Consider the following 19,826-nt stretch of genomic DNA (forward strand, 5'->3'; position numbering starts at 1 on the left):
CGAAAAAAAAAAAAAAAAACGATGCCGCTCATTAAACGGATCTTCCATGACGGGGCTCGCCAGCTTGAACACCAAAGCGCCGATGCCGGCCAGTCACTGAACTTCCATGTAAATACTGGCCATCAAAGGATATATTAGCTTTCACTTCACAAAATAATTTTAATTTTTGTGATTGTCTTCTGTTCAGATAAATTCTGGATCACGGTTAATATGAAACATACACTTAACGCCAATGTCAAACCTGTCACATTGTTTTTTCTTTCTGTGTTGTCTCAAAATCGTCACTATAGCGACGTTTTAGACTAAATGAATACCAGGTTTTCTTTTCCGCCAGCTCTGCATGACAGTCCATTTACCTCGTTTCTTCATACTGGCTACTGCATGTCAGGAACATTGGTGGTTTTGATATAGCCAAATTGGATGGACATCTGAGAATTCTAACTTATTAGTTATTACACTGAAGGCGACACGTACTGACACATGTAGCGATGTAGGAGTGTGATAGATTTAGAAACAGACTTTTTTTAATTTAAGCACGACTACTGATTCCAACCAAGTATCCTTAATCCTAAAGTTAGATTGAACGGAAATTGTATTACCAGATGCACCACTCGCTGAAAGTAACTCTGTCAAATTGCCACAATATTTCAAGATCCGTCCTCCAAACCATACCTGAGAAATTTTTTTTTTCGGCTGCTATTGGTTAAAACCAGTTACTGGTAAATACTTTGCGGTTATGCTTACGGTTACGTTTTTTTGTTGTTTTTTTTTTTTTTAATTTCAAATAACAATTTTCTTCCTGTTAAGGTTACTGAAAATTTTCGTTCCTAAATGGTTTTCGGTTTCGGTTACGGTTTAAATCCCTGCTTTGCGTACCTATATTGATAAAAGCCCCTGAAATTGCCTGCATGTGCACCATAATATAATGTTCAGCATGCAGGCATAAACAAGGAGACCGCAGGAAAGCTGTCAAAGATACTGAAATGACACTTTCCGATTGTGTGCACATCTAGCTGGGGCATCGAATCAGTTCTTGTTTTTGTTTGTTTTATGTGGAGAAAATTATATAAAAAAGGTTATTTGACAGTTATCAAGCAATTATTTAAAAATAATGAAAAAATAACAAAACGTAGTTTAAGCATAATAATGAACAAGTATTGCAGAGTGCATAAAAATGTTAGAAGGAATCAGATGGCGATGACTTGCACAAAAATCGCCGTGATGTCGCCTTTTTGGCGCCGCATATCAGCTGGCTGTCTTCTGCGGTCTGAGCTTTGATCGACGCAGCAGCCCGTACGTACGGTATCGGGATGAATTGTTTGCAACTTGATATTTCAACCATACGCTTGAAAGTCTTCGGCATCAGGCGGCTGATCCGATTTTCTTTGGAACAAGATATGGCAAAGTATGGTTTGTGCAAAGCGGATATTTTCAGTCTAGACTTTGTCCAATTTGTTTTTTAACCGAATTTGACAAGGAATGGTTTGTTCGAACCGCATATTTGTGTCTGGAATTCCTTCAATTGTACTTTGAACCGGACTCCAAAAATCACGGTTTGCTCGAACCAATTAGGAAAATCACGGTTTCTGTGAACCGGAATTTGACTGTCGGGAATTCCTCCAATTTGACTTTGAAGCGGATTGGGAAAATCACGGTTTGTGCGAACTGGAATCTGTCTGTCCGGAATTCCTCCAATTTGACTTTGAACCGGATTAGGAAATTCACGGTTAGAGCGAACCGGAATTTGCTGTCCGGAATTCCTCCAATTGGACTTTGAACCGGATTAGGAAAATCACGGTATGAGCGAACCGGAATTCGCCTCTCCGGAATTCCTCCAATTTGACTTTGAACCGGATTTGGAAATTCACGGTTAGAGCGAACCGGAATTTGCCTATCCGGAATTCCTCCAATTGGACTTTGAACCGGATTAGGAAAATCACGGTATGAGCGAACCGGAATTCGCCTCTCCGGTGTGACTCCGGTTTGATCTTAGTCCGGATTTCACTTTCCGGACTGATTTCAAACCGTTATTTTTGCTAGGGCACCATTATGTTTTATTTGTAAAAATATCTGCGTGAGATAAGATTCGTACTGCTAAGGTAAAAACAGGTAGAAGGAGAAAGGAAGACTATTACCATTTTCTAAGTGCTCGCAAAAAGCTGACTCACAAAAAGCGTAGGGTAGACAGAGCGTTGTCTCGTGTTGTGACATTATGAAAATGGTCGTAGTCACTATAACCGAGAAGGGCATTGTTAATTCTTTTCAGTGCACTTATCGCCTCGACCTTCTCGAAGAGGCGCACAATCACTTGGTGTCCTCCTCTACCCGTCTTCGATCACAAAGAAAAAACAAAGGGACTAAAAAAAGCAGAAATTACTTGCCCCCCCCCCCCCCCCCCCCTTTTTTCTGTTGTAGAAATGTGCATTTGGGACTTTTTTACATTGTTGTTAGGGTCTAAAAAAATAGATTCAGGGGCTTGATGTTACAAACAAAGACGTTGCGGAACTGAAGAGTGCCAAGCCTCCCTTTACGCTGGTCAATTCACGTGACAGTGTCACTCGCTCGACTTTACAAAAATGGAAAAAAAAAACTTTATTTACAAAAGGGGGTCGGTTCTGCCAAAAAAATGTAACGGATTACAAGGAATCCGTTACGTCAAAAATGTAAGGGAATTACTTTAAAATTACTCTAGAAATTATGTAATTATTCCGTTACAAAATTAGTGATAAATGTAAGAGATTACAAGTAATTTCGTTACTTGTAACGGATTACGTACACGTCTGATATCATGTACGAATACAAACCTTGGCAAGGATAAATAACCAGTGTCCCTCTAAAGGCTCACGTGAGGTGATTTCAAAGAAAGTAAAACCCCGTTTTTGTACTACCTATAGTTATATTGCAAGTATGATTATTGCTGTCAATTCTTATCAACACAAACGCAAATCGTTATAGAAAGATCTTATAAATAAAGACGACTGCTTTTTCTGGCGATAGTTCATAGTGCCCATTTTGTTTTAAACAGAAACACTAGGCCATCTCAATTTTCATGGGAAGGGTGCTTACGGAGGATCTATAAACCTTTTCATCCTCCGTCACATGGGCGGCGCCATCTTGGAATCACGTGACGCGGGCGACAAAAGGTGTCTTCAACTCGTCACACCGCTCTCCTCTTTGCGCCTTGGCGAAGCCGTTGTATTCGTGTTTATCATCACGTTTCATCGAGTTTTTTTTTCCTTAATCTGTAAAGCGTCGTCTGATGCTTATGTTTCCTACCTAACTGCATTCCATTATTATGTGCATAGCCTATGCAGTTAATATAACGATCCTATTTCCAGTGTTTGCAGCCCGGACACGTGTGAAAAGGTTAGGGGCACATGAATCAGTACTGACGCAGAGTTAGTATCTAGGCGACTCTAGGGCAGCAGAAGGGTTCAAAGGCCAAATTACTAACGAAAACCGAGGTTGTGGGAAACCTGGGCAATCGAGGCGGTTGGCCCAGGCTGCCCCTTCGACAATCACGAGTGGTCATCTTGACCACGAGGGGGCCAAGGGCAACTGGCCACGCGAGCGGCGCTCCGCCGCTGATAAAAGGCCGTCGCTGCGGATGCGCAGGGGCTGTTGGGATCGCGGCGCAGGCGATGGCGGTCATTAAATGTTTACGTGTTGTTGAACCGGTGTGCTGTGTCATTCCCCGAGACGGGTAGCAGCAAGGGAAAATGCCACAAGGTTTGATCAGGAATAATCATCGAATGAAGCCACTGTGTGTGCTTCCTGAAAGCATCGTGCTTTGTCTTCCTAAGAAATCTAAAACAGTGGATTTTGTTTATGTATATAGGATATATAAGGTAGGCGACGAATGTTTAACTTGTATTTCATCTGATGCTCGGAATAATGGTAACCTGAACATCAGGTGATTTGTCTGTTTCTAATATTACCACTAAATGCGTTAGATAGTCATCGCTCTTTCGACAAAAATATACGCTAGATTGGTTTATTTATATAAAACAAAAGTGCGTTCTTTGCTAGGTTGTATCTGTACAATCATTGAGGCGCTTTAATTATTTACTTGGGTATTGAAAAGTAATAAAGTAGTAAATTTGATCGCAAAGGTCGCAACTTCCCGGGTGAAAGACTTCCGCAGACAAATTGGGTTTGCCTAAGAACCAAAAAAAATACAACGCAAAAAAAAAAAGTGGAAAAGAAGTTTTCTCCATGGGAAGTCAGCTTTTTGCAGCACAGTGGTCGATGCCGGCTAGGGATTTACTTTTAGTGACTAATTATGCCGAAATGTACAAAGCGAATCAGTCGAAATAAATACAGATTCGTCCACACAGGTCCAGGAAGTGGTCCCTGGCAGTTGCTTGAGGTTACTTCCTCTGCGCCGTTTAATTACGTTTGGTAGTTTTCATAGAAGATAAATGTCAGACGTCACTTGACGGACCTGCCCACTTACATCTTGGAGCAATTACATACGTGGAACAAATTATGTACTTCATACTTAAGGCTCGTTGTGAAATGCAGTTAATAATTTACAAGGGCCGATAAAAGGGCCGATTACCTCCTCGGCCTATTATGCAATATCGAAATATTTCGAGTATTTCAATTCTTAAAAAAAATCGAGACAATATGACTTCTATTTATTTTCTGCGTCATTATGGGATTCGTTTCAAGCCGTCTAAATTATCAAAAAGTTGGTGTCCGCGAAAATAATACTTTAAGCAGTAAACTTGCGAGTTCTTCTGTTCCTCGCCATTAAGCACATTGTTCATCAGATTGCCGACCTGCTTTTGGATTATGGCCGAAATTAACGAAGAACCTACCCGAAATCAACGATCAACATGACCAGATTCATGATGAAGTGTTTGTAACAAAAGTCCTCGATTTCGGTTCAAAATTACTACGTAGTTCTCCGAGTGGCTGAGTTCCATTGCTTCATTGGTTGTGTGAAACAACTAACACATTTGTGTCACAAAAGGTAGCGCAAGAAACATAATACACCAACACAGCCCCGAGTGCGTGAAATCGAAACCACACCGAATTAAAGCCACCCAATGGCGGCGGGTACGTCAGCGCACCCTAACCATAGGTCAGGTAATTACTGAGATGAAAAAGGTGTATAGTCACTGACCGTTTAGAAAATGAAGTAGGGCGAGGCGAGTACGGAGCTTAGTATCGCTCAGCGACCAATGAGATTGCGGCATAAACCGATAATAACGGTGGAGGACCAATCACAAAGCAGGAAGTGTGAGCCTCATTAACCACGCCTTACGTTTCTTAGGCCGTCAGTGACCATAACCAACAACAGTTGCAAGATAGCAGAGCAGTACTTCTGAAATTCCGGTGTGACACGGGGAAGGTCAACGCGGGGTGTCACGCCAGCGTTGGGCATCTAGATTAGATCATGTTCATAAAGTCGGGATTCCATCGTGTAGAACTAATGCTTCTTTTCAGTCATTCTTTCCTCGTACATCAGTGGAGTGGTATCCTTCCAGCCCCAACAGCAACAATCAAAGATCCCCAGCAGTTCAAGAACACCATAGCTAATATTGTATCACTAGGAGTCAATTTACTGTCCTAAGAATCCCTGCATTTTTTTAAAAATTTAGACTTATATATTGTACCCACTCCCCTCTCTAATGCCTTTGGCCTTGAAGGTATATGAAATAAATAAATAAATAAACTATAGCCACCTCTATACTGACAAACCCTGGCAGTTTGCCACGAGACACGGCCACCGAAATTGAAAAGATAGAGCGGCAGAACAACGGATGAGAGGAGAGCAAGGTGACGGGCGCCCCGCTGTGACGGGACCCCAAAACACACATCTCCCGAGCGATGGAATCTCCACTCATGTTCCTCGCGTTCCTCGGGCCACCGTTTCTCTTCTCGCCTGGTTCGAACACCATGTTTCTGGTCCTCGCCGCTGCAAAAGCTGTGCGCTGACGACCAGCTTCCCCGAGAAGTGCTCTGTGCTACCAGATCCTCGCGCTCCAAATCTGCGACCGGACACTCCATGGCTCCGCCGTCGAACTGCCAAGCTTTTCGAGTGTAGAGGAGGCCATGGCGGAGCCCACGGTCTATAAATATCTGTATATATGTGAAAATACACAACACGGCACGGCGAACGCCGTGACGCGATCGACTTTTTTATGACACTTAATGGGTGAGTGCTCGGAGCGTCTGCTTTGAACTTGATGGACGCTGGCTTGAACAGCGCGCCAGCGATCTCTCCGCTTCGACGTATACATAAAACCCTTATGTATCCGTATATTTTTGTGCCTTTGAGGCACAAAAGTATAGGGTCAGTAACGAAGTAGTGCCTAATCAAGACGCGTAGTGCAAGTGTAGTTCTACGTGACGTGGCGTTTCCGGAAAGCGACTTTAAAAACAAGCATGTCTCTCGTAGTGAAGTATGGGAAGCCAGGCCCGCGACAGGGCTGCCATTTGTCGCATTTCAAGGAACCATCTGGTGGCGCCCCTTGCAACCGAGGCGAGGGGAGGACTATCTGGCAGCGTACGACGCGCGAGGCGTCCACACAAGTATACAAGCGTTTTTCATCAAATATAAATTAAGAAAAAAAAGTTCCTAAAAGCTGCATAAATGCGGTATTGGAGTTATAAGGCCAGGCGTTTATTATGGTCAAGAAAGAATGCAACTAAAAGATGACTAATTAACGAAAATTCACTAACTCCTTTCTCAAAAAAGACATATTTAGGCAAATGTTTATATTGCAGGCATGAAGGCGATCAATGTTGAAGGCCAGCCCAGTTTTCAAAAATCCTGGATTGAGCACGCAGTTGGAGTTATTCATTGTCAATGTTCCTTCTGGAAATCTGTCGATACCAAAAGAAAAAAAAAAAAACGCGCGATGTCCGCCAGCCAGAAGGATAACCCTCATTTGACCAGGGAAGGACAATTCTCGTTTGACCTAGCCGCATCATAAACGAAAGCGGAAATACAAAATTTCTAATAAATCGAAAGATGCGTAGTGTCACATTGTAAAACAATTAAAAAACTCACACATCCAATAAAATAAAATAAAACGACCTAATCTAAACTTGCGAAAGCTCATTGAAGCCATTAGTCTGGTGGACTCAATTGCGAAAGTAGACTCCAGCGAAAGAAGGGTAATGGCGGAGGCTAGCTGATGCATGGGCATACTTATGAAACTTCAAGGCAAGGGTAAACAACCACAAAGAAATAGAAACAGGGACAAAGCAATGATGTTTCAAAACATGACTGCCTCCAACACTCGGAAGCGTCTGAATATCAGCCTCTGTGACAGAATTAAATTCCCTTTGATGCGACCTTCAGTAAAACTCGCAAAAGCAGGCTCAAATATAAAGTTTCGGGCTAGAAACATTGTAGTACACCAAGCAAGAGAATTGACGCAAACACAAAATCGTCGTTGATTTTATACTTTACTTATATAAGACATTGGAGGTCATCAAACTTCACCACTCAAGTAGAAGTCACTAATGAGCCATGCCCACAGCACGACACGTTTGAGGATGTATTGCTACTTACAAAAATAAAACAATAAATATCCTCGATTGCTTCTAGGTGTTACCAGCATCGCGCTATGTCCAACTTTCATATCTCAGTGAGCCTGGTTGCAATTACTTTTTGAGAACGGATGTTAATTTCCGGCACAAGAATATCGTCAAAACAATTACTTGTCAGCAGTACATGCGGTGGCAGATATGCTGCCGTACGGAATAGGATGCGAGGGCTGTAATATAAGATTACCAGAAGGGGCCTAAGGATGGTGATAAAAAAAAAAACAATACTCTTTCGGGTATTTCCCTTTGCGGCGTTTACTATAAAAACAGCTCGAGGCGGCGCGTCTTCTGGCAATTTCTCAAGTTGCTGCGATTTGCTGCAATCAAGATCAAGATTGTTCCAGCTTGATCAGGTGAGAATGTTCACGTAGTAGTGGCCCAATACAGTATGTTTTTGTTTCTAAGTTCAAGTACTTGAATACGTTGTTCTAATCAAGGTAATTGGAGGTTATCCTATTTTGTGCTTGCTTCCTCTTTTGGGAAGGGCGTTTCTGAATAATGTTTTTGGTCAGATATGAAGAGCGTCTTACGATTTTTGTTAAAAAGTTTCGAATTCGTGGTATGTATTCGTAAATTTAATGGAAATGTTTAAGTTCTTTTGTACCGGCTGTTTCAGCGAAAACTTACAAAATTTCCTAAAATTAGTGTATTGGAGATAAAATATTAATTTTCTTAGGACCGTAATATTCGTGTAGCCGGACGTCAAAAAATTTACGATACGTACTAATTTGTTCGCTAATGACTAATTAATTTTTCAATTAGTGAAAATAGACATATAGGTTCAATTAGGAACTTGTTGAGCGTCATCGAAAATCACTAAATGAGTAATTTGAAGGAAGAATTTGAGCAGGGAGAAGTGTAGTAGTGCTCTAAAGTTACTACTGGTGGAGCAGATACAAGGCTGGCGGCTGCTGCGAAAAGGCGCCCGTGCAATTTTTCCGTATCCTCTCAGAGTCCCAGTCGTCTACATTCTCCACAAGTGGTAACTATAGCGCACTACTACGCTTCACACGTGCTAAAAGACATTCTGAAAATTCCTAATTTAGTGGTTTTCGATGACGCTCATCAAGTTTCTAATCAAAACCATATGTCAAATGTTTCTAATTAAAAAGTTAATTTGTAATTTCTGCTTAACTAGCTATAATAAGTAAGTATCGCACGTTTTCTGACGTCGACCGCTACGAATAACGCATACCCGAAACAAACATATTTTACCTAGAATATACACATTTTAGGAATTTTTGTCAGTCTTCGCTGAAACATCCGATATATTGTTTGTTTGATAATAAGATGAGACAAGGAAAGATGTGCCAGCCACTGCTCTGTCACTTTGAAGAGGTTGTTGTTCAGGTCCTCCTTGCTAGCTTACTACTACAATAGTTTCTTTGTTCCAACTATTCATTTTTATACTGGTTAAAAGATGAGGAAAAAAACACCATTATTTATTCCCAATGGACCTTACATTGGTTCCCCCTTATGATAAAACCGTTTCACACTTCAGAAAATTACAGAAAAAACATAATCCGCTTTAAATATTCGGAAAAGATTAATTATTATGTCTTTGTTTTATATGAATTAAATATTCTCTCGCAATTGAACCAGTTTCGAACATTATATATCAGATAGAATGAAAACATAACCATGTACTCATGTTTCCAGCTAATAGAAGCATGAACGCCACACTAAATTCGAGCACTTGTATTTATCTTACAGGTCGAAGTATTTACAACATCATGTCTCCTATTGCTGCCTCATCTGTGGTACTCTTAGTACTTCCGTATGTGATACTTGGAAACATCATTGACAGTTCCAGAGGTATGTACAAACGCTTCCATGTCTAGCGTTTTAATTTGTTTTTGTCTTTATTGCATTGAACGCTAGAATCGTCGCTTGAGAATTTACGAGTTGGTACCACAATCAAAAGAAATGACTACTACTTTGAGTAGGACCCTGCAGGAAAACTTCTAAGAACTACGTAGGGTCTTCAATTGTTTACCATTTTGGCTTGGAGAGAAGTAGGAGCTGAATGGCATAATAATCTGGGGACTAAACATTGATGCCGACAATCATACTTAATTATTTTAGTGTCGGAAATGCAGACGCCACGGAAAATTTGTGAAACGCATATTCACTAAAACAGTATTAGTGCAGTTTACAGCAGAACCCTGGGTATTAAGGATCACCTGCTGGAATTACAGCAAGGCAGATCAAAGCGAAACATTCGTGCCTCTAGCAACGTGAGCTGGAAATATGGTAGCGGATGGAAAATGCTCGACGAGCGCATACCAAAAATGAAGGTTTAATCGGCAAACTTGTGCCAGAAACAAAAGAAAGAACGCGCGTCGAGAAAGCGGCGTCAGCGCTCGTCTTATCAACTGCAATCGGTACCTCGCGTATTAGGCATAGAATGCTCGGAAGAGAACTAGGGCGAGACTGACCTGGCAAGATCATACTGGCCTCCTTATCTTTTACCCTCAGCGTAAAAGTGGAACTCGAATCCTCTAGAGGTGAGGAGAAGCGTTCCACCTCGGTCATGCACGCGACAGTACGTGGCACACAAATTGAATTATTTCGAAGTAAATTATGTTTCACTGGGAACAATGTACTAGATTGGCTCAACGTAGAGAGTGAGTGAAATTCTGGATAAAGTGCTATATATAAAATGCCTCGATGTCTACAATAAGGCCTAGATATTTTTGAAGGCTCATATCTTGGCGAAATTACTCGAATACCGTTCTAGTGAAGGAGAGCAGTGGGGTTCTTCCAGGCACGATACGTATAGAAATAGTGTAATTATGTGCAATTAGAAAAAAAAAAAAAGTATTTTGAAGAAACTTTGTACGGTAGGTGATCATTCGGGGCTGGATATTGACAGCTTCGAATTTCGAAGGGCAGAACAGGTCACGATTTTGTCTGAAAGAGATTATTGAGAGTAGTTATGTATGTAGAATATTTATTTACAAATTTATAACTAGGTTTACTTATGTTTGGCAGCTGCAGAAATAATAAAAAAATGAAAACAAACGTGATCGCGGAATATTAGAGCGTGTTGAATCATAAACTCTCAAAAACCGAATTGTTTAATTTAAAACGTGCTTTGGAATGTTAGTTTCAAGTAACGCTGATTCTTGTAACGCAGATAATTGTAACGCCCAGTAGTGACATACAAAAGTAACCAGTATCAAAATGCGTGGAAGTGTTTGGTTTTGAACCCGACTACTTGCGGTTGTGAATCCGGTGGCGAACGAACTGGCGCTGGAAGCCCAAGAGAGAAAAGCGAGCTCGAAATGTTTTCTCAAGGCACAAGCACGATAAGGTAGTGAGCAAAAAGCAAACGGTAAGAAAAATACGCGATAAAAAAAAAATAAGCAACGAGGCACGAAATAGCATGGTCAAAACTGGGGCATGCGACCGGAAGTGACGTAAACTTTGCACTCCACACCCTGTCGATCGCTGGTTTTTGCAGAGCTTCCTTTTCACACATGCCACGCACGATGACGTTCGCTGTTTCGAGGCACAGAATGCGAACCACGTTCATCCGTGAAACATTACTGTAAGGTAACCAACAATACATACTGTGTTACCGCTGCCCGTGTCGCGAGAGCGCGGGAACGGGCGAATTGTTTTTACTGTTTTTATCTTAAATTCCTAAAAATTTAACTTCCGATATTTGCTTAATCTGCTAAAATCAATAATACCTCTAACACCTCTGAATCAGAGAAAGCAGACTTCATTCTTATATTTGGATTGCAGGTGACTGCGACACCCTGGACCGAAACTTGGAGTTGAAGCTAAACCAGCTTTTCAGCCTTCTTCCGAAAACTTACAGCGATACTCAATTTGGCGGTACCAAGATTGGAAACGATCTGATTACCATAGGCAACGCTACCATCACCCACCTGAATCGACTTGAACCGTCCAGTAAATACCAAGTCTTCTGCACAAAAGACGAGAGGCGAATTATTGCAAACCTTCGTTCCGATGTCCTTGAGATTTCCTATCCCTGGAAGGTCTGCTCTGGAGACCAAGGCCGTATTTCCACGGTGAGCCCGATGGTGGGCCTAGAAGTTGTATTTCTTGTCAGGGAGACAGACCAAGGTACAGCATTGATGGTATCGAGAGTGACGCCTTTATTACTGGAAGGGATCTTAGTGCATTTCTTTGGTGCAGGGATGTTACCGGCCGCAATCGTTAGTATGGCTGTTAACTTATTCCCGGGACCTTTCAGGTACTACTGGGTGATGGTCATGCCAGAGTTCGTAAAGAGAGCTCTTATGGATACCCTGGCTCAGATGCAGTAGGTTCTCATTGTAAGCCACCGAGAGGAGAAATATAGATATATGTTGCAAATTCTAAGATTAGTGGAAGTTTGGAAAGTTGTACGTACTCTCGCGAAACAGAGATTCCTATGTTGTATTCAAGGCTGTTCTCTCATAAGGGGTAATTTCTTTTGTAATTGTTGGCGCGTGGATAAAGGCGTCATATATTAGAAGTTTTATACCCGGCTATGCAGCACGTGTCAAAATATGTTTATTGAAACACTGGTTTTTTTGTCAAAATAAATTGATTTTTTTGCTACAAGATTTTGTCGCAGTGAGTTAATATACAATACTAAATATCTGATACACTACGACGAGGAATGTGTGGATTATTTGGAGAACATTGTTGTTCGAAATACTGCACAAAATCAGTAACATATTTTCTGCTTTTAGTGAAGCAAGAGACATTGTCTGAGTAAAAGAAAGGCCGGACTTAATTGGTACCACGGTCATCAAATGGGCAAATACACATTTAGAAAAATGTAATTATCGTTTTCCAAATTTACAAAATGGCCTGTGACCGCGGGCGCAGGTTTACGTAGTTTGTTTTACAGTCCGCCACCACTCATTGTCACCGAACTGATCGCTCCTGCCGCATCTAACCCTCCAAGGCCATCAGCTGGTGCGTGCTACGTGCAGGACAGAGCTCGCCCTTTTTACATTCATGCTACACCCACGCGTAAACGCGAGCACGCCAGAACAAACCTGTCTTCTTATAACAGGGTCTCCACAACTACAACTACGTTTTCTTACGCGTCGAAGGTGCCCGTTGTCTCCGACGCAAGCTGGCGTGCGTCGGGACACGCACTCCCAATCAGCCGCCTGAATATACTTTCGTGTAAGCCATAGAAACCTGCTCCTCGACCACGAGCAACAGTGTTAAGACCGTGCGTTGAGGCGACTCCAGCTCCAAAGAAGGGGCTATGCGGGAATGGCGATATTCACTGAAGAAGAAGATACAGCGTGAAATCAAACATACATTCAGTTGAGCTCGAGAATCGGGGCTGGTGGTAGTCCATTCTCCTGCAGCCGCTCCGTTTGTTTGCTTAGTGAAAGTATTGATGCCAAAACGTGCCACAATAAACTTCATAAAAAACGGTTCATAAAGGTGCGTTGGATTTCGATGATTCCGGTGAGGTTTGTGCTTGGTTTATACATATTTATAAATCTACAATTGCGTTGTACATCCAAGCTGACACCATGTGAAAGGGAGGATAACTTTAACCTGTGTTTGCTACACAGGAGAGGCAAAAGATAAAGAAGCGCATCTCGGTGTATGGATAAAAACGTATTACTTGCGGAGGGTGGAACACAAAGCAAGGACGAACTCGAACCTTAACCGTAACACGATTTTAAATTCTTTTAGGAGTTATAATGCTTGTCGATCACCATAACCGTAACGAAAGTAATATATTTCATTTTATTTTATTTATTCCACCTCGTAAGACTTCCCTCGCTTTTACCCGCCTCGGATATAAAAAAAAGGTGGTTTAACAGCAGGTAGTCATTTATTATCTGTTATCGCCGACGCCCAGATCCAGAAAGCCTCACGCATACTTCGGCGCGGGCAATTTATCTGTAGTGGAGCACCGCTCTCGTAGCCGATAACGCTTCGCAACCCTCGAGGTTGGAATCACGAGATACGCACTTACAAGAACTATCAATGGGTTTCAATTGAGTTTCTCATGTATTTTAGCAGAATACGTCAGAACCTCAATTGAAACATATTGATGATTAGTGTAAGGGCGATTTAACATGTGGGCAACCTAGTTGAACACTGTGGATCACAATGTTGCCCGCGATCTTAAGAACCCTTTAGAGGCATTACATCCCCATTTGTCATTACCATGACCTGAGCAAGAACCGGTAAAAATTAACCTATACCAGATACGGTAAATGGGTTAGGCACAGTTTTACTAATACGAAATGAAAACCTGGGTGGGACCTTGAGCTGCAACGGAGGCGCTTTGATCCCGCCATTAATTTCCGGTAATCAGGTTTCCGTTCTATAGAGGGTCAATTTAAACTAGGTCTGGGCATCGATTACAATGTTTAACCCAACTAAACGGAAGCCCTTAATCGATTAATTGAACGATTAATATGTTTTTTTCATTCCCATCTGTAATAGGTAAAGAAAAACACAAAAAATGTTTACTTCGCTGAAATTGTGACAATGGCGCAATGTACCATTTCAGACTTTAAATCTGACTTGATGCGTAGGTGAGAACCGTCAAAAGTCACCCAGACTCACAAATGATTAATTCAGCCGTAGAGGCAAAGAAGTTCGTTGACATTCTCCGAAAATAGCAAGCTTTTTTGTTTGTTCACAGTAGTCTCGGCTTCGCTAAAAACACACTCACACAGCATCAAATTCGCTGGGACACGTATAAACTTCTCCACTTGTTAAGAATTACAGTCTCGCCCTTACAGTTTTCTTTAGGTTAAAATTCCTCCTAAAGTTTGCCTTCCTACATGCGTGCTCGTCCACATGTGCGTGGTGAAAGCGTTGAGTTTTACAGCGGAGCTGTTAAGGGCTAGGTTCCCCAGGATCGTGTCCGGCACCAAACAAATGTCAACACAAACCTACACAAACCTCTGAAGAGCTACCGCCATCTATAAGCAATGGAGGTAACCAGACAACCAGTCTGGTTGCCGCCGTCGCTCATAGATGACGGCAATCTTTCTAGGTATTATAGAAGAATGGATAGTTGGGCGAGCTGGTGGTACTTCATGGTAGGAAACAGCGCGAAAAACAGACGAGGACGAAGAAGAGGCACACGTGACGAGCGCAGCTCTCGTCACGTGTGTTCTTCGTCCTCGTCTGTTCTGCGCGCTGTTTCCTACGCTCTTATCGGCTTCGGTTGGGACCAACGTTACTAGAACCCCTCAGTTGGGAAACTACCATACAGCCTGCTTTAAAAGAGTGGCTCCGATCCCTACTCGAGAACCCAGCTAATGGCGATCGCAACTCCGCCATTTCTCCCGCAGCGTCAACTCCGGGGACTGCACGGCTGCACGTCGAGTCGGGCAAGGGCCGGTGGTGCCATCTCCCAGGGCCATCTCGCAGTAGCTATGTATAGCGATATCCATGTTTCAACTCGTCTCTGAAGGGTGGCGCTATTATCGTATTTAGCTCGGTCTTAATGGACGCCAGCGGGCCAAGTTTCAAGGCTGAGTTTCCCAACTGAGGGTTTTAGTAACGTTGGTTGGGACTCACGATGGGTCGGCCGCGTGCCCTTTTCTTCGGGGAAAGAAATCCGGATGCGGAAGGAGCGGTGATGTACACAGCAACAGCTCCGCTGCTCTTCCTTCTTCACCAGAGTGGAAAGGCTGAAAGTTCTTTGTACTTTTCGTTTGTTTGTCAAAATGTAGCCGATTAGCCGGCTAAAAAGTAGTCGCGATTAAAGCATTAATTAATTAATCTGTAGATTATTCGATCTAGTGCCCAACCCTAATTTTAACTATCACAATAGTCGGCAACCAAGCTTCGGGATAATTCGTAATTAATACAATAGGTTCTATTGCGTCAATCGTGTACTATGACTATTTTGTTTACAACTTCCTTCAGCGTATGGTCTTAGACATTATACGTTCTTATAATCTTGAGGTGTTAGGTCAATTAGGTTAAGCTTACGTCCTCCCAACTACCAACGTTTTCTACGTGAAATATAAATGATCATATAAATGAATCTTCCTGCAGGTCTCATCTATAAGAAATCTGGCTTTAAATCTCAATTTAAAATGAGCAACACCTCAGGAATAAGTTTTAAAGCTATAAAGCCTATCGTTATTTTCCAAATATATTTTGTGGTTAACTATCAGATATGACTAAGCTCCTTTTCAAGTGTAAAATAATGTTGCGTTTTTAGTATTCACAGCATGTTATTTGCACGTTCAACCTGTGAGACGGGATGACAACAGTCAAACTAGTTTGTGTGATTGAAATACATTGAAGAGATAGGAACACAAATACGCAACGAACAATTAAAAAAAAAACAGTAGTCGGCCCGTTTTTTTTTTCTCCTTTGTTTCTTAGCGCATTTATTCTTTTCAGTTAAACTAGTGAGAATAACTAGCGCCGCGCAACCTACCTGAGATTACGTAAGGCTGTTGTCGAAGGAGGGGCCGGTTGCATGCTACATTTGAGTCTTTTTTAGTTTAGCCTGGTAAAAATAGAAACTACGGGTTCTGTGAGCTGCACCGGAATGAAGCAGATCGCAACACACCGCAGGAGGGAACTCCTCCGGGGTGTTGTTCTCTGTCTCGCTCCCATTTTCTTATGCTCTCACACGGGGTTATACCTTTAGGCATAAAAAAAGTGAACACGAGACCCGCATGTACCACGAGCTCGAGCTGCTATCTCGGCTGTAGTCGGAGGACCCTAGTCGGAATAATGAATATCGGCCTTGAGAACTTCTCAAAGCTTCGATGATGAGGAATGCCAATTGCAGAGCCACATGCAGACTTTTGTCTGTCTCAATTGCTTTACTCGAGGCACTGCAGTTGAATTACTTCTGGAAATAATTTATGTCTTGCAGATACTTTTGATCGTGAGTATTTGCTACTCAATCTTAATTCTATTTCTCGGTATCGGTACACAATATCTAAGATACATTTTTAGATATATTTGAAAAAAATTTCGGCAGAATATATTACGGGATTAGTAACCTGCACACTCCAGCAGCGCAAAGTTGAACGGATCTCAAACTTGAAGCGGAATTGACCGAAGAATGAACAAGAAACAAACGCAGTACCGAAGATCCAAACTCAAAATGCAAATAAAACAATAAATTGAAGAAAATGAGAAAACGACAAAAAAAATACTCAGTTTTTCTTTTGAATTATCTTTTATGTTCGACCTTGCTGCGGAAAGCATCGCGAGAGCCCGGCCCTTTCATTAGAATAGCGATTGCAGGATGATTGGGAACAAGCTGCGAGCACAATGAGCTCTTGAAACAAAAGCACTCAGTCCTCCCAAAGTTGTACGCCTTTTTGAAGTGGTTGGTAGAGTTTAGAATGAAGGAAGGATACAAAAATCGATAACGGCGCGAAATACAGTAGTGCATCTTTGTGTCCATCTGTGCCTCTTTTAGAGCTTGGCCATTTTTGAACGCGACGGTTGGGGTACCGGTCTTGCATAAGGTGCGGCATCTCCTCCATCCATGTTATTCAGTCCTTATTTGGCGCATAATATAAACCTTGATTAAAGTCCACAGAGAATATAGTGACTAGCGGCGCTTGGTAAAGCGTCGCGTCAGAAGCGAACTTCATAAAACCACATAGGAAGTGATCATTAGCGAAGTCACTATAGGTAGAGTTTCCACTGTTTGCTCATTTTCCTTAAATATATTTTAGCAAGCAGAAGTGACGCATAATCCATCTACTGGAGCTGCATAATATAGCAGAGTGATTTTATTTTGTTTGCTTCTGTTGCTTGGAAATGAAACCTTCTAGTATCGCAGGACTCGATAAAAATTAGGGAATGCGGAATTATCTTCGGAAGTAATTGAATTACATTTGCGAAGGATTCGTACTCTACTCAAGACATTTTGCCAGGAATGTAACTTGAGTAGTATTCTAAATACTTTACGAAGCGGGTACTTGGTAACTTAGCTTAAGTACTATTTTTCGAGTATCTTGATTAACACTGTTCACACCTAACCTCATGCACAAATATACGGAGTCGACGCCGTCCCCATGTCAGAGCAACGGAGAGCTAATAAAATAAAAGAGCGTCTAGCCATAGCGTCCGAGGGTCAGAAGGTCTTTTTAAAGAATTTATAGAGCAACTGCTGAGCGACCATGTACAAGAATAGCGTTGTCGATACGTTGAAGGTTATCAGGTTCCTATGGTACTTGAAAGTTTATGCGCCAAACCATACAACTGATGTTACTCTTTTACCAAGAACTATAAATGACGAAGGACATCAACAGAAACAACACATTGTTCATTTGACTGTTTACAAGAGCAGCGGCGCAACTTTTAACATTTTATACCATGTGTAGCGCGTTCTTATATAAAATAGGACCATAAGACATTACAAATAAATCTACAATACAAGAGCCTAGGCGTCGAAAATATGTGAGACACCTTTGAGAAGAGTACAGGCGACCACATTTTCACATATTTGTAGCTCTTAGTCGCCCTGAACCATTTAGGCTCGCCGTCTTATTCTTACTATTAGGGCTACTTGATACCATTTATTAGAAAATAAAAGTAATGCCCTGATTAAAAATGTTATTGAGAGGAAAGACTGTTTAAAAATAAAAAAAACATTATTCTTGGTGCACGGCGATATTCTAATACGCCTATTTATTGCTCTCTGTTTGACAATTACTGTTTTAAGGAACGCCTAATTAGTAATTGAAATATAAACAACACGGCCTGGAGTTGAGCCGGTTGGTTTGACATGCTTTCTTGAATACATACTGCTGGTATTCAAGGAAGCACAAACAACACAGCGAAAAAGCAACAAAATATTTACATGAGTCTAGCAGCCTTCCTGACCGTAGGCGAACACCCCTTATGTTCGGTTCGAGATCTCACCAGATTTAAAAAATTACCGCATCTCCAGGTGGTGAATTATTTTAATTTGGGCGAAGCTCTGGTGGGTGCTGATGACACTGATTTTATTGTTCATTGGTATAGTGCTGATGGTGCTGATTGTTTTTATTGCTCATAGGTAGCGCTAAGTTCCGGGTTGCGTTTCGACTTCATTATCCCTGCTTTATGGCTGGTGAAATGCAGAGCCAGTGGTTCTTCTAGCGGGTCAGCTTGCAATCGCTAGAAGCCGTGGGATCGGATCTCCACCGCTTAAGTCAACGGTCCACGTCAGAAAAAGAATGTGTGGTATGGAACGTTGCTATGTACGCATTTGAGCATTTGACCGCAGCGCACTCTCGTCTATAAACGTTGAGCCAATGCATGCAAAGTTCAACGCGATTATATACGCATTTGACCGCAGCGCTCTCTCCTGTATAGATGTTGAGCGGCTACATGCAACGTTTCATCCATGACAGAAACCCTAGCTCTTGAGTTACTACCACAGAGCCCCCTGCACGTCCCGCAGTCGTGGCCCAGTGGTTAAGGCGATGGACTAGAAATCCATTCGGGTCTCCCCGCACAGGTTCAAATTCTGTCGACTGCGCAAACATTTTGTTCTCTTTATGTGAGCACGGACGCCGGCCGGCCGGACGGACGGACGGATGGACAAGGCTAGACCCTAAGGAGCGTCGCCCCTAACAATAATATAATCGAGCTAGTGTTGTGAAATAGCGAATGCAACATGCGCATCTCCGTATTTAGAAGGAACGATATCCTCCATTGCGTTTAAAATAATGAGTATTAACAATATACATCTGTGTACATCGCACACAGCGCGGCATTGAAGAGCTTCAAACTATACCACTTAAGTGGAACACTAATCAGCACTTTTCATTCTACAACAAAATTCAATTAGTACTTCCAATTTCACAAAAAAAAAAAACACGGCCGATTGTGTTTTTTTTTGTATTAGCAGTGCCTCGCTATGTGTAGTACAAACTTCTAGTCGCAGTGCGCCCGGTAGCGATTACGTTTGGAGAACGGATGTTGAGTTCGGGTGTTGGAGTTACAACAAGACATTGGCTTTTGAGTAGTACATGCGTTTCCAGATATGCCGCCGCATGGGACAGGGTGCATGACCTGTATTATAAGATTGCCGCAAAGGCTCGTACCTAAATACGTTGATAAGAAGAACACTCCATTTGATATTTCCTGTTGTGTGTCGTCCACTATAAAGGAATCAGGAGGCGACGCGTCTTCTGGAAGTTGCTAATGTAGTTGCAATCGCCTGCATCCAAGAAGAAGCGTTTTTCAGCAGAGCTGGTGATAGCGTTTCAATTCATACATACTGTAAAAAAAAAAAACATTTTGCGGGGCTGTTTGCCAAGATGTTTATA

The 19,826-nt window shown here is 42.0% G+C and overlaps 1 protein-coding gene across 1 annotated transcript; it reads left to right on the forward strand.

The window, feature by feature from the left end:
- The first annotated feature begins 7,809 nt into the window (after window positions 1-7,809).
- LOC8025763 lies at window positions 7,810-11,963 on the forward strand. Its single transcript, XM_029979813.4, has 3 exons — window positions 7,810-7,919; window positions 9,280-9,381; window positions 11,320-11,963. The coding sequence occupies exons 2-3, from the start codon at window positions 9,300-9,302 to the stop codon at window positions 11,865-11,867; spliced, it is 630 nt and encodes a 209-aa protein (XP_029835673.2). The 5' UTR covers window positions 7,810-7,919; window positions 9,280-9,299; the 3' UTR covers window positions 11,868-11,963.
- The last annotated feature ends 7,863 nt before the right edge of the window (window positions 11,964-19,826 follow it).

Source organism: Ixodes scapularis, unplaced genomic scaffold, assembly GCF_016920785.2.
Source record: "Ixodes scapularis isolate PalLabHiFi unplaced genomic scaffold, ASM1692078v2 PGA_scaffold10__122_contigs__length_95168666, whole genome shotgun sequence".
Lineage (NCBI taxonomy): Eukaryota > Metazoa > Arthropoda > Arachnida > Ixodida > Ixodidae > Ixodes > Ixodes scapularis.